Source organism: Oryzias melastigma, linkage group LG17 (assembly GCF_002922805.2).
Source record: "Oryzias melastigma strain HK-1 linkage group LG17, ASM292280v2, whole genome shotgun sequence".
NCBI classification, from domain to species: Eukaryota; Metazoa; Chordata; class Actinopteri; order Beloniformes; family Adrianichthyidae; genus Oryzias; species Oryzias melastigma.
This window is the reverse complement of record NC_050528.1, coordinates 22,336,249-22,350,132: the sequence shown is the minus strand read 5'-3', so window position 1 is coordinate 22,350,132 and position 13,884 is coordinate 22,336,249. Positions and strand designations below refer to the sequence as shown.

The 13,884-nt window shown below is 36.2% G+C and overlaps 1 protein-coding gene across 1 annotated transcript; it reads left to right on the top strand.

Moving 5' to 3' along the window:
- Nucleotides 1-4,760: 4,760 nt before the first annotated feature.
- si:ch211-119o8.4 (somatostatin receptor type 3) lies at nt 4,761-8,461 on the top strand. The gene is made up of 2 exons (XM_024274082.2): nt 4,761-5,231; nt 6,476-8,461. Exons 1-2 carry the CDS (start codon nt 4,825-4,827, stop codon nt 7,161-7,163), a joined length of 1,095 nt encoding a protein of 364 aa, XP_024129850.1. The 5' UTR covers nt 4,761-4,824; the 3' UTR covers nt 7,164-8,461.
- The last annotated feature ends 5,423 nt before the right edge of the window (nt 8,462-13,884 follow it).

Genomic DNA, 13,884 nt, shown 5'->3' with positions numbered 1-13,884 from the left:
TCTTTATGGCTGAAAACTGTTTTTGTTTTTTGTGGCAATGTTTGATGTTCAACTTTTAAATACGGCTTCTTTTTCTTACTGATATTTTTCACTATACGGCACAAATATATTCTGCAATGAATACTGTCCAAGAATAATCTCAATTTGAGTGGTAAATTGTCATTTTTTTCCTGCAAAGTTTACAAAAATTAAGATCAAACAGTTTTTATGTTTTATTGTAAAATATCAAACCTGTATATACAAGATAAAAATGTATATGAAATTCTAAAACAAAGAAAATACAAGATCAAAACCATGAAAAATGGTTTAAAAACTTGGTGAAGCTTCATTAAACTATATAGCCCCCCAATGTTCCGAGGATTTTCTCCAATTAGATATTTATTCTAAAAAAAAAAATACATGTTATAGCCCTTTAAATCTTTGCCTTAAACCAAGAATTTCAACAATAAAACGTTTTTGAAACTTTCATGTTAAATTTTGAATGAAACCAATGCTAATGGTGAGTAACATGTAAAAGAAACCCAGTCTGGATTCTTTACAATAACATCCAAACTTGTCTAGAAATCCTGTTTTCTGTAGTTCATCTTTGTTCCACTAGGGGCAACAGAAGGACTTTTCCTGTTTATTTCAAGATGGCTGCTTCCGTGAAATCTTTTGGCGGGAAATGTTTAGCTCGTTCTTTTAACTAAATAGTTACAATAATTCGTCTATTGTTATTTATTTTTTCAAATATCAACTTCCTGTATTGAAAAATGCTAATTATGTCTATAATTAATTATTTATAATACAGTTACACCAAGTTAAAAATGTGTGGATCAAATTTGAGACAGTGGGTAAACACTGTAAGGTCCTTTTTTTCCCTGAACACTCGTGTCAAAACTTTTGCATATTAAACTGGGGCTGCCAAGTTACAGGGTTAATCAAAATTAATTACAGAAAAATTTGCATTTTTTTATTTCATTAAAATAATTTTTAATCCATTACTGTTATTGTGTCCTTAAAAAAAAATATTTATATATATATATATATATATATCTAAAGGTTCAACTGTTTAGTGGCTTGATCGTCTTATTTGAACTTTGATGAAAACATTTTAAATCACTCTCAGTGCACGTTTTTCGGTACGCGGCGAGTGTCGTTACTGTAACGTGGTGAATGTGCAGTTTTGTAGTTCTTAACAGAACTGACCTAAAACAAAGCCACAACGTCAAAACTGTTGTCTGTTATGTAATCGATAAAGCTAGACGAGGTGTTTGTTATAATACATGAATAAGGCTGATCGTTTTGGAAGGTTAACTGTGAAATAAGCTGTCAACATTTTTTTGATGGTATCAATAAGTAGTTTGTGTCATAATTTTTTGGATTTCTTAGAAAAGTTTTTCTACTGTTTTTATGTGTTAAATTAGAACTCTCCGGACCTGATAATTTGTTCTTGTTTTTATTTTATTTATTTATTTATTGTTTGATATTGACAAAGATCCCCATTGGTGGTGTAAAAGTAAAGGTTGAAAGTTTGTTTCAGTAAAACTTTTTCTTTATTGTATTTTGATTTCTTACTGTGCCATAATGTCCAAAATGTAAATGAAAAAAAATACCTAAAAATGAGGCTTTTCACTGGAGTTCTCAGGTGTGATTAAAAATGGATAAATTAGATTAATAATTAAACACAGGCCATGACTAATTCATCACAAAAAGGACACTAAGATAACATTATTGCGATCCACGATTTACAAAATCACCCAACATCTCATAACTGATCTAATCTATGTCTCGTATAGAAAAAAAACTAATTGCTAAGATTTTTTTGTCTACTTCATCAAAAGGTTTGACCTACATTTTGTATTCAGGTCAAAATTGACCTATTTTCACATATGAAAACGGGTCAATTTTGACCTAAGCACAATATAAGGGTTAAAAATTCCAAAAAAATGTGAAAAAATTCTGTCATTTATTTGGGCTTTACAATGTTAAAACACTTCCTAGAGAAACTTTATTTAAAAGTACACTACTGGGTACAAGTTATCCAAAAAGAAAAAGGTCCATGAGGCTTCAGGAGAAACAGCGATGCTACAAAATAATCCGAACATGAAACAAACGGAACCGCTTTTCATCATCCTTCACCTGCAGCTTGTAAGTATGACAAAATAAAATGCTGAAAGTATTTTCTCTGATCATTGTTGTCTTTCATCCCCATCAGCAGCAGCTCACCTGTTTTTTCCACCTAATTATCCAGATGCATTGTGGGCTGGAAACAGGAGCTCAGACCCTCCAACTTAAAAGGCAAGTGTGTGTGTGGCTAAAGGACGGCATGGGAAGTCAAGAGGAGTGAAGACAGGGAGGGATGCAGGTGACTGCCCTCAATTTCTCCTGTTTATACAGCACAGCGGCTGATTTGGAACGAGGGCTTTTACCACGGAGCAGCTCGCCGCCCGCAGTAAGTGAGGCGCATTTATTTAACATTCTCTTTTTATTTCCCTGCGGTTCTGCTTTCAGAGCTCTTCATTTTCTTTTAAAGCCTTCAGTCCACACCTGGGTCAATCTTCTCTGGCTTCAGGTTCGGCTCCCATGAGACATTGACTTTATTACATCTCTTTTTGTGGGTTTTTTTCTTCTAAATTTTGCTCTTTTTAACACAGAGGATCCACATGTGAGCCAGCATGAACTCTGTGACCTGAATCTGTGCCAAAAAGGGTTTGGAGAAATATGACAAAAAATTCAATGCTTTTATCTGTTTTCTTACATTTTTCTTCTAAAATAAGTTTTTATTGAACATCTATACTGTAGAAAGTGATACTTTGGAATGAATTAACAAATTAACAATAAAAATATTGGTTTCTTCAAATTACATTTTTGAGTTGGGTGAACTTCCAACTTACATTTTTAATTTGATAAAACCTAAAAAGGTTAAATGTAAAAAAATTACAGAACTTTTTGCTAATTGATCAATTTTTTTAACTTTTTACAGTGCAGCTGTCTGGGGCGAAAGGAGGATTTAGTGAAGTGGAAAGAAATCTAGATGCTGAATATTCACTGAAACGGTTTTCCAACATGACAAATGACAGTTTTTTATGTTGGAAATTGACAAAATCCAAAATCTGGCAATCAGCTGCCAAAATCCAAAGTGGGTTCAAAAGGTTCATGTCACACATTTTATGCTTCTTTTCATTCTTTAATTCTGTCGATTTCAATTATCTTTCTTCATCTACTGCATTTTTGCTTCTTATGGTCTTTTTTTTGTGCACAAATAGCATTGAAGTGTTTAAAATAACAATTCAGGAGGCCTTGATCTGGTTACAATCAAAGTTTTACAAAACTGAATTTTGGCTCAAATCAGGCTGTGACTTAAACAAAATCAGTCAAATGTGAGTAAATGATGTACTAATCCATGCAAACCTAATAAAAAAATCATTTAAGGGCATTTAATATCAAAAACAATTTAAAACTATGGAATGTTATTTTTTTCCCCTTTTTTATAACAATAATATGCAATTTATTATTCGTAAAAAGAAAAACAAATATTTAAAGCAACAGTTTATTGATATCTATGGAATCTGATATTTAAAAAATAAAAAGGTAAAACATTTTAAGTTAGTTTTACTGCTGCCACACTTTGTAACCGGATGCAATTTCTAGAGTTCACTCTGGTCATTCTAAACGTGCAGATACAAATATCTAAAAAAATTCATAAATGTAACACATTTGTGGAAATTTCCCATTCAGCAGAATGAAAGACTTCAAAAACACGTCGGATAAAACTGAGATTTGGACAGAAGACTAAACAGCATCTTTCTGATAACAGAAGAGAAAAAAAGTGGCACATAGAGGATTAAAAAACAATCTTTTATAGTAGGTATTTGCAAAGCTTTTGTTGTAGAGTCGTGGGATAAAGACACCAGGGACAGATAAAATAGTACGTGTTTAAAGAAACGTCTTTGTTTTTATAAGTGGTTTCAACCTTTTTGTTCTATAAAAATGATCCTTTTAGCTGCTTTTGATGCAGGATTTGTGAATTAAATTTACAAGTCAAACTTTTATTATTAGCTTTGAAAATAAAGAAACATTGTGTAAAAACCCCATATTTAGATTTTATTATATATATCATTGGGGCATATCTGTTTAAGAAAGTGGGAAAATATCAATTTTTTCACCAGATATTTTTCACAATATTAGTTCAAAGCGGCTATTAAGAACACTCTGATGACCCAGCATTCTAGCAGCTTTTAAACGCACCATTTACACACAAATCTTGGAAATGTGAAGAGTCTCACATCAGATTTATGCATAAATGCAGTTTTGTGTGTGTGTAGCAAGCGACTTGTGCATAATTTTTTAAAGATTTGTGTTTCTAGTTAGTTTCCAGCTGTTATTTTAAGTTGTGCATGTGTAAATTGTATCTTATATTTTTGGAATTTCATATATTTTTCTACATGTTAATACACAATTTAAAGTTCATACAAGTGCACAAAAGCACAAAATGTATGAGTTAAAAAAAAAAATCAAATGTTACACACACACAAAGTTACGGACAAATCAGGGTGATACTATCTTCACTCCATATTCACAGGCCTCTGCTCTGCATTCACTTATAGACGACTAGATCCATGTACGTCTTTGTTTTTCTCGTCTGAGCTGGTATCTGACTCTGTAAACTGTGGAAGGTCTCAACAAGTTCTCAAAGTATCACAAAAGGGGACACAATGTTTTACAATCAACCACAAAAACCATGACAACAAAATAATCCGATTGAGAGGAATCATCACAGGATAGCAATCACATTCTAAACTCTCCGTTCTCTTCTCAGTGCTGTCGTACCGTCTAAAGACCATGCCCGCCATCGTTAACCTCCTCTTCAACGTGGTCTCCACCAACACCACCATCTCCTTCAACGTGGTGCTGCCGTTGGTGAGCCTGGTCTCCCTCCTGGTGGGGGTGGGGGGCCACCTGCTGCTGTGGCTGGTTCTGATCAAGAACCGCCGCAGTCGCTCCAAGCCCAGCTCCATCCTGCTTCTCAACCTCAGCCTGGCAGATCTGGGCGCTCTCCTCACGCTGCCCTGCGTGCTCCTGAGCGCCCGCTTCCAGAACTGGCAGCTCGGCGGCGCCACCTGTGTCCTCCTGGGATTTATGACGTCGGTGACGGTAGGAGTGGAGATCTTCAGCCTGGCAGCGCTGTCGGTGCTGAGGTATCGGATCGTCGCACCGCAGATGAGACCCCCTGCCAGTCTGACCCAAGTGTGAGTGTTAAACTAGAGTTCATGTGGCCACTTCCAATCAAGGGTCGACATAAACACGTGTTCATGCATTCAGGAAGAGCTCTGCAAGTTTCTAGGAGCGTGTTTGGTCTCTCTGTTTCAGCTCTTTGCCTATTGAAAATTATATCAAGTAGTAATTTTGACTAATCAAGTACTCGGATTTGTACGTACCATAATGGGACGGCGGTATGGCAAGCCAAAGGTATCATTAATCACCAGCAAAAGTGGGCAGAGAACCTCATCTGCACATGTTCTATGGAAAATAACTTCTATTTGAAACATTTAGTTTCAATAAAACAATCAATACTGCAAAAATAATTTAAGTTTAACTGTTTTATTAAGGATTTAGTTTGGATATTAGGTTGGTGGACAAGAGAAAATGTGCATTTTAGGGGTACTCCATAAAGATTTAATATATACTTTCAAGCATTCTTTTCTCTTGGTTTCTGGTCTAAAGACATGTAAATATAATCAGAAATGACATGTTTTAGTTTTTAGTTTGTGTCCAAAGTTCCAAGATAGTTTGTTTGTATAAATAGGCCTCAGTGAGCAAAGGTTTTGATGTGATGTGTGTGTATATTTATGGTTTCAAATACTTTATGTTTGATCAAATATATGTTTTGAAGCTTTTCAAATGAGTAATTTTAGGCTTTTAACTTCTTGTTTTTTTTGTTTTTACTGATCTGAAAAATTATCCGAGTGAGTGAAAAATGATGTGAATTTTGTGATCCGTTCCACCCCTAGTTGTGTTGGGGTTGTGAGGGGCTGTAAGCTAGTGGGAGAGTGTAAACAGATGATGATGGGGAATGCGGGTGGGTTTAATCTGCGCCAACAGTTCCATCCACAACTCAGATGGGGATTTCTAATAAACTACTGTCGCTCTGCAGAAACTATGTCCAAGAAAACTGCTGGGTTTTTTTGTTTTTGGCAAAAAACAACATAATTGAATCAAAAGTTTACTAGGAACGATTTTAAAATAGATTCAAAGGTGATCGGAGTGGGACTTTAAATAGAAATAAAATAACAAAAATGTTATTAATTTCTATCGCTGCCCTAAAATGGACTGGAAACCTGTCCAGGGTGTACCCTGCCTCTCCCTGTTAGTGGCTAGGATAGGCTCCAGCAACCCTGAAAGGGGTTAAATGGGTTTAGAAAATGGATGGAATGTCTCTTAGATTTAAAATCTAATGTCATTGATCTAATCCAATGTCTTCATCTCTTCACAGGTTGTGCGCTGTACTGGCCATTTGGCTGGTGTCGCTGGCCATGGCCTTACCAAAGGTCACCTACATCAACTTCAACGGGGGGTGCACTTGGTCGGTTGGACGGACGGAGTGGCTGTTCTTCCTGGTTCCCGCCCTGCTGATCTACTACGTGGCTCCTCTGTTGTGCATCGCCATCAACTGCGGCCTCATCATCTCCCACCTCCACAGCTGCAGGAGAACGCTTGCTGCCGACAGACGCAACAAGAAAGCCACCGCTCTGCTGATTGGCTCAACGCTGGTTTTCGCCATTAGCTGGCTGCCGTACTACGCGCTTGAGTTTGTCAATGTTTTATCCCCGTATGTGAGTTCAGCAGCCTCTCCGACCGGCAGATCGGGGACGGAGCTCGCCACCGCTACGCCTTTGTATCCGTCAGCGTCCTCGCCGGCACCCAACGAGCAAAGGCTGACGAGCGTCACGCTGCTGTGGGAGGTAGCGTCTTTGACGGCCATTTTGTTGGTGTGCATGGCGCCGTGCTGGAGCCCCCCTCTGTACTTCCTGCTGTCCCGTCCCGCTGTGCGTCAGCTGAGGGCTCTCCTGCCTTCTTTCATTCGAGAACAGCTACAGAGAAAAACTGCCCAGCGCTGGCGGATCGCTCCGGCTCACCCTCCGTGCCTGCCGATCTCCAACACTCAGACACTGACCAAGTGACCGGGCGACTCGGTAAACGTCTCCCATCCCGCAAAACATGAGAAGTATTCAAGTCACTGCATATATTCCTAACTTGGCAACAGCGTGGTCGACTTCCAGGAAGAAAACCCATTTGCCATTGATGAAACGCATTAAAGGTCATAAAAACACAGAGGTTATCTCCACCATTACAATGCCAGGGTCACTTAGAAACTCAGGCTACCAATAGCCAGCTGGCAGGGGAGAGAGGAGACCTGAAATGAAAAGGTAATTGAAAATACCAACAAGAAGCTCTTCTTTTCAAATTACACATCAAAACATGGTTTATAGATCCAGGTCACTGAACTTTCAAACAGCACTTCTAGAATGGAAGATGAACCTACAATAACCAGCCCTTTTTCAGTGGATATACAATGTTTAGTGATTAACCTCCAAAGCACATTCAGGGTTAGATTTTTAGACACGTTTACCAACTGCAACAACAACTTCCATAATATGGCTTCTCTGATTAAATACGACAAATGGAATGTGCCCTGTAGAAAACCAGTTGAAAGGCTTCAATTGGAGCCATTAGAAAGCTCGCAGTACATCACAACAAACGCAGAACCCTGTAACCCCATTACCGCAGCGCCTGACAGAGCAACAGCACGGGGGATGCAGCCTCCCAGGAAATCTCCCCACATACGATGGGAAGCGATGGTGTCTAAATTCAACGTCTTATTAATACCCTCATAAATAGAGGCCTCCTTGACTTCTGACAAGCGTTAACAGAAGCCGACTTGTTTGGCTCGGAGCTCCAACGCCTATGAAAAAGAGATGTGACACACTTAAACACAAAAGAAATCTTAGCCGCTTTGTGAAAATTACATGTGAGCAAGCGAAGCCAATCTGCATGAAGAGTGGTTTAATAATATAATGGCACAAAAGGGCAGAAATTACTCATAGCAGAGGGATGGAGCTGCTACCTAATAACCCACTGCTGAAAGTCAGATGACGGGTTAAAAAAGAAGAAGTTGCTGCTAAAAAAAGAAGTTGCAAACTCACTGATTAAAGGTTTTTCAAAAAAAAAAAAAAGAAATCTCCTCGAGTAGGCAGATGTTTGCAGATTTGTTAATCCCGCTGGACCTCACCTACTGAGTACATATAGTTTAAAGACAAAATTAGACACCAGCTGGCGAACATAAAGAAACTGAGGGCCCACATATTTCCCCGTGGAATATATATTATATTATATCTAAAGCTGAGGAAGGATGTTTGGATTTACTGTATTATTTGGACTATAAGACGCATTTAAAAGCCTTAATTAAAAAAAAAAAAAATTCAGAAGACCTTATACTGCATATGGATTAATTTTGAGTGTGTTTCCTGATGTTGAAGCAATTTTTAGAGTTACACAGTGCTCTGTACAAATGTCAATTTGTATTTTTTCCATGTTCCAAACATGTTTGGGTGTTATTGTAAATGCGCTAATGCAGCTAGCGTTAGCTATGTTGGACTGTGTTTTTTTAATGAGCCTAGTCACAGTAACATATGTTTTAGTGGTAACAGTCTGTTTTTTTACATGTTAGAAACAAGGTTGGGAGTTCCATATAATGTTAAAACGCTAACACAGCTAACAAGTCGCGGTGTTAGTCTGTGATTTTTAGTAACAAGGTTGGGAGTTAGCATAGCCACAGTAACATTAGTTTTAGCTAGTTTTTTACGTGTTATAAAGACGATCGACAGTTTTGGATATTGAGAATATGCTAACCCAACTAATAAGATGCATGTCGAACTGTTTTTTTTTTTTTCATGTTAAAAGCAGTCGGGAGTTAAAGGTATTAAAAATATGCTAACACCGCTAACGTTTAGCGGTGTTGAACTGTTTGTTTTATGTTACTAACAAGTTTTAAAGTTAATGTAGTCACAATAAAGTTATAAGTGGCTGTATCATTCTTTTTTTTAAGTGTTGCAGACAAGGTTAGGAGCTATAAGTATTGTGAATATCCTAACTTGACCTAGTGTAGAGGTGCCGGATGCCTTTTTTCTATTTTTTATGAATCTAACAAGCTAATATTGGTTTAATACATGTTGAAAAGAAGGTTAGTGGGGCCTGAGGGAAGAAAAGATGGCGTTTAAAAATCCTTAGCCAGAAGGAAATCGAAGTCTAGAACATCATCATCCCCACATCCCCCGCCACACATTACAGTCAAATAATATTCTTGTTTTTGGTCAAAAAGACTAATTCAACCAGGGATCCTAACAGATACTTTTGGTTTTAAGCGCTGAACCTTTACCACCTGAGGTGTTTCTGTCAACACTTACAATGCCCTTTGACGTACCCTAACCCCTTACAGGATCAACGTGCTTCAACTGATATGTAGGGAAAACGGTTTTGTGCAAGTAAGCAACACAAAACCATGGCTTTTCAGTAATGAGCAACACATTACTAATATAAGGTCATTTTATATCGATGCAAAGCTGCTTTTCTCCTCAGCAGAGCTGATTCACATTGATCGCGTAGCTAAGAAGCTAACTGTGGTCAAACGTAAACACTGGTCTGGAGCTAAAACTCCAATGTAAAAGTCTTAGCAGTTTTACAAATCTGAACATTTTTGTTAATATCATTTAATAAACTTTTTACCCACTTTTGACACATTTCAAGCCAATCCTAAACACACAAAAAAAAATAATAAAAGTGGCTATAACTCTGAAATCTTGTGGAATTTCCGGATATGGCTAGCGACATTTGGCAATTTCTGTTTCCGGGTAATGATTTTTAGCCACCATCCTGTCTGCCACCTGGTCCTTTTGAAGAAGGTTGGGAGTTACAGGTATTGTGAATATGCTAATATGAGTAATGTGTAGTGGTGCCAGATGCCTTCTTTTTTTAAATGAAACTAACATGGTCGGGAGTTAGCGTAGCCATAGTAATGTTTTGTTTTTAGTGATAACAGTCAGTTGTTTTATGTGGTACAAACAAGGTTGGGAGCTATTGTAAATACGCTAGCATGGCTAAAATATAGAGTGTTAAAAACAAGTATTAGAGATACTGTGATACACAGATTTATCTCTGACTCTTTATATAAGACATTTGAAAATAGTCCAATTACTGACAGTGGACCTTATAATCCAATGTGCCCGTTAGTGCAGAAAACACTGTAAACTTGGCAGGAAGAGAGAAGCTCTTATTTTTGTTGCACGAAGACAGAAAAATATATGTAAATCTTTTTTTTCCCTTGAATTTAGGGAGGTTTTCAAACAAGTACTTGGCATCAAACATGAAGTTTGCATTCTGTTTTATTTTAAATTGAAAACATCTATCAGGTTTTTATGCATTTTTATATGCAATCCAATGTATGAAGTTTTCAGAATTTTTATTTTTACATAATATGTGGTTAAAATTGAATAAATCCAGACATGCAACATTTTTTTCTTTCATTTTGAAACTATTAAACTGAGCACTGGCTTAAGCAGGCGACATCATCAGCACCTGTTTTTGCACGTATTGATCACATGTCATTTATTATGACCCAGCACCACCTCCTCTTAAGTGTCCCGGACCCCCCACTGTTCAGTGGAGGAGTAAAGTGAACTAATTCCAGCTCCTTAATCGACAGTCATCTGATGATGACTGATAAAGTCATCTCTGACCTTGTGGGTGTCCTGCTATTCACAGGCGAACCATCAATTCCGCCTTACTCACTTCTTAAGCATCTCCTGGACTGCACACTCCAAGCACGGTGTCCAGATTATCTGTGTGTGTTTGGAGGGGAAACGTTCAGTCAATACCATCCCGGTGGTTAATGAGCGCATTTATCTTTGTCATCTGCGTGTGCTGCGTTCCTCTCGTGCGCTGCGAGACGGCGCTCTCCGATGTCCTGACGAGACTTAATTAAGACAGCAGATTAGTGAAAGCTTCAAATTTAAGTCTTGCTCAGCAGGCATGCTGAGAGGATCGCTCCCTTTTCTATTGAGTGTGTTTACTGATGCTCTGACTATCTACAGGCCTGTTGTACTGATTACACTCAGCAGTATTTCCTATATACTAATAATAAACTGACAAAATAATAATACAGAAAAAGATTTTTTGTCACAATCTAAGTTATTTTATTGTTTTAAAAGACATTTAGTATTGATTTTGTGTGTGACAGCATACGTAATAGTTAATAGTCTTAAAAGGATGCCATGTCATTAACTGTCATTGAGCACCACTTCCAAATCCCACAGGGAGTATTTATTTAATACAAAGAGCTCCAGAGAAGTAAACCATTCTCAGCCAGACTAATGCATTAAAAACAACGATTTTTAATTAAATTCAAACCTATAATTGTACAGCTACCAAGAAAGAAACACATTTATCTTATTTGTATTGAATATTTATCGATGGAAATGCTCATAAACGAGAGAAATTAATTTATTTGTAGTTTTGTCTTTTGATGAAATATAGATTTTTTTTTTTCTTTTGTGAGATTAAATAAACAATTATGGTGGATTTCTAATGTGTATTAGCTTTTCTGTTTGTCTACATGTAATAAGCAAATGAGAAGCTGTTATTTTTAAATCCAATTATATTTTTACTCTTTGGTTGATACAGAGACTTTAATCATTTACCACTTAAACAGGAATCACGCAGATGCAGGCTTTTATTTTCTTACTTTAACTTAGTGGTGGCTTTTCCCGTGATTTGCAACAAGCACATGAGCTTAGAAGTTAGAAATTTGCTGTAAAACAGCTTCATAGTTATTGAAAAAATTCTTATTTCTTGTAATAAGCTGTGATTTCCTGGTCTTCTAACTCGAAATAAAATCTAAAAGTTTGCAATAAACCTTCATACCGAGCTATAGTGCTATGGTTATTGCAAATATGTCTTAAAATGAGCATGTATAGCTAAAAAAAATAATTAAAAAAAAGTTTTTAATCTATTAAGTATACAGCTTTTCCCCCAGATATATCATATTTCAGCTCAACAACAGTCCACCCTTATTTCAAGAGCATTCTCATCTTAAAGTAAGGTTAGAGTTAAATGTTTTAAGATAAATTAGTCTTAGAATTTATATGTAAATATGTGTTTACTGTTAAACTTCTGTCTTGGTTTTGTTACTAGCATTTGTGCTGACTAATGAGTCAGATTAATCCACTTTTCTAAAATCAAGCAATTTCCTTAAACAATAAAAATAAAACTTTTGCTTAAAATATTATGTAAAGCATTACCTCTATTTACATTGAGATAATGATTAACCCTAGATAGCCATCAGTATAATTTCTAAGACCCATATCTAAACTATCCTTAAAAACACACTGTATGTACAACACGCTCCATGTTTTCTGGCCTGTAGTTCGTCCTCCTTCCACTAGAGGCAGTAGAAGGACTCATTTCAAAATGGCTGCTTCCGTGAACCTTTTAGCTAATATTCAAAACTTTATGGTTAGAACAACTCATGTATTGATACTTAAAAAATGACTTCCTGCTGTATTTAAATAATGTAACATTTCTTGATGCTAATTGATTTTAACACACAAACATCATGTTAAAAATGTGTGGATTAAATTCAAGTTCCTGAAAATGTTTCTGAACATTTATGTCAATATTTTTTCATCATTAACTAACATTGTTATGAACAAAGATTTACTAAATCGCCCAACAGATCATAATTTGACTTTAAATGTAGTGGACTTTACAGGGTTTATATATATTTAATTTTATTATTACTTTTTTTTGATGACTTGACAAAGTATTCAGTATTTCTGGTCTTAAAACAAGTCATTTTTTCTCAAAACAAGCCAACAGTTACTATAAATTAGTCTTGTCTTCCATTAAGCATAATAACAATTTTGAAAACTACCAGACAAAAATACTTGTTGAGATTTGTATTTACAGTGCATAATATTGAAATAAACTATAAAAATAAAGGTTGAAAAAAGCTAGATAAACATTTTCTAAAATAAAAGCTTTAGTCTGTTCCCGTTGGATGTTATTCGGTCAATAATAGAGGTACTAAGTCCTATAATGTAAGTTTCCACTATGAAAAAACATCTGAAGCACAGGCTGGGTTTTAATTCCACTTAACATATGTACATTTTTGTATCTACTCTAAATCAATACTGATGATTACCACTTATAAAATTAGGTTGAACCTTAATTATACTAATGTTAACACAGAACTAATATACTGGCTGACTAATGAATGCTAAAGGCTGAATAAATTTTTAAAAAGTACATGTAAATTGCTTAATTCAGAGATTAACTAAATGATCTGCTCCAATGGCTTTCTAACTATTATGATCAAATTCTAACATAATAATAATAATAGCGGAAGGCCTAAAGTTAAAATGACTTTTATTAAGAGGAAACAGCTTCAGAACATTTCTGCCAACATTCCTTTGCCCCTGGACTTGAAGGAAAACGCACCAAACTTTGTTTTCTTCCTAAAAGGAGAAAGAAATAGAGCATTCTTCTTCATGCTGGATTTATTTTATAATGAAGATGGTAGATATGAGTTGGGTCAGCTTCCAAATAGCACTAAATTGAGTGTCAGTCACTGCCATGGCATTTTGGTGTTCAAGAAAAAGGTGCACCGATGAGTAGTTTGAAGAAATGGAGGATGGACAGGAAAAAATGTTCAAATATATATATATTAGGGCTGGGAATCACTGGGTACCTCACGATACGATACGATATGATACGATACGCGATACATGGCTCACGATATCGATAATATCGCGATACTGCGATAATTGGTAAAAATCCTCTCTAATAACT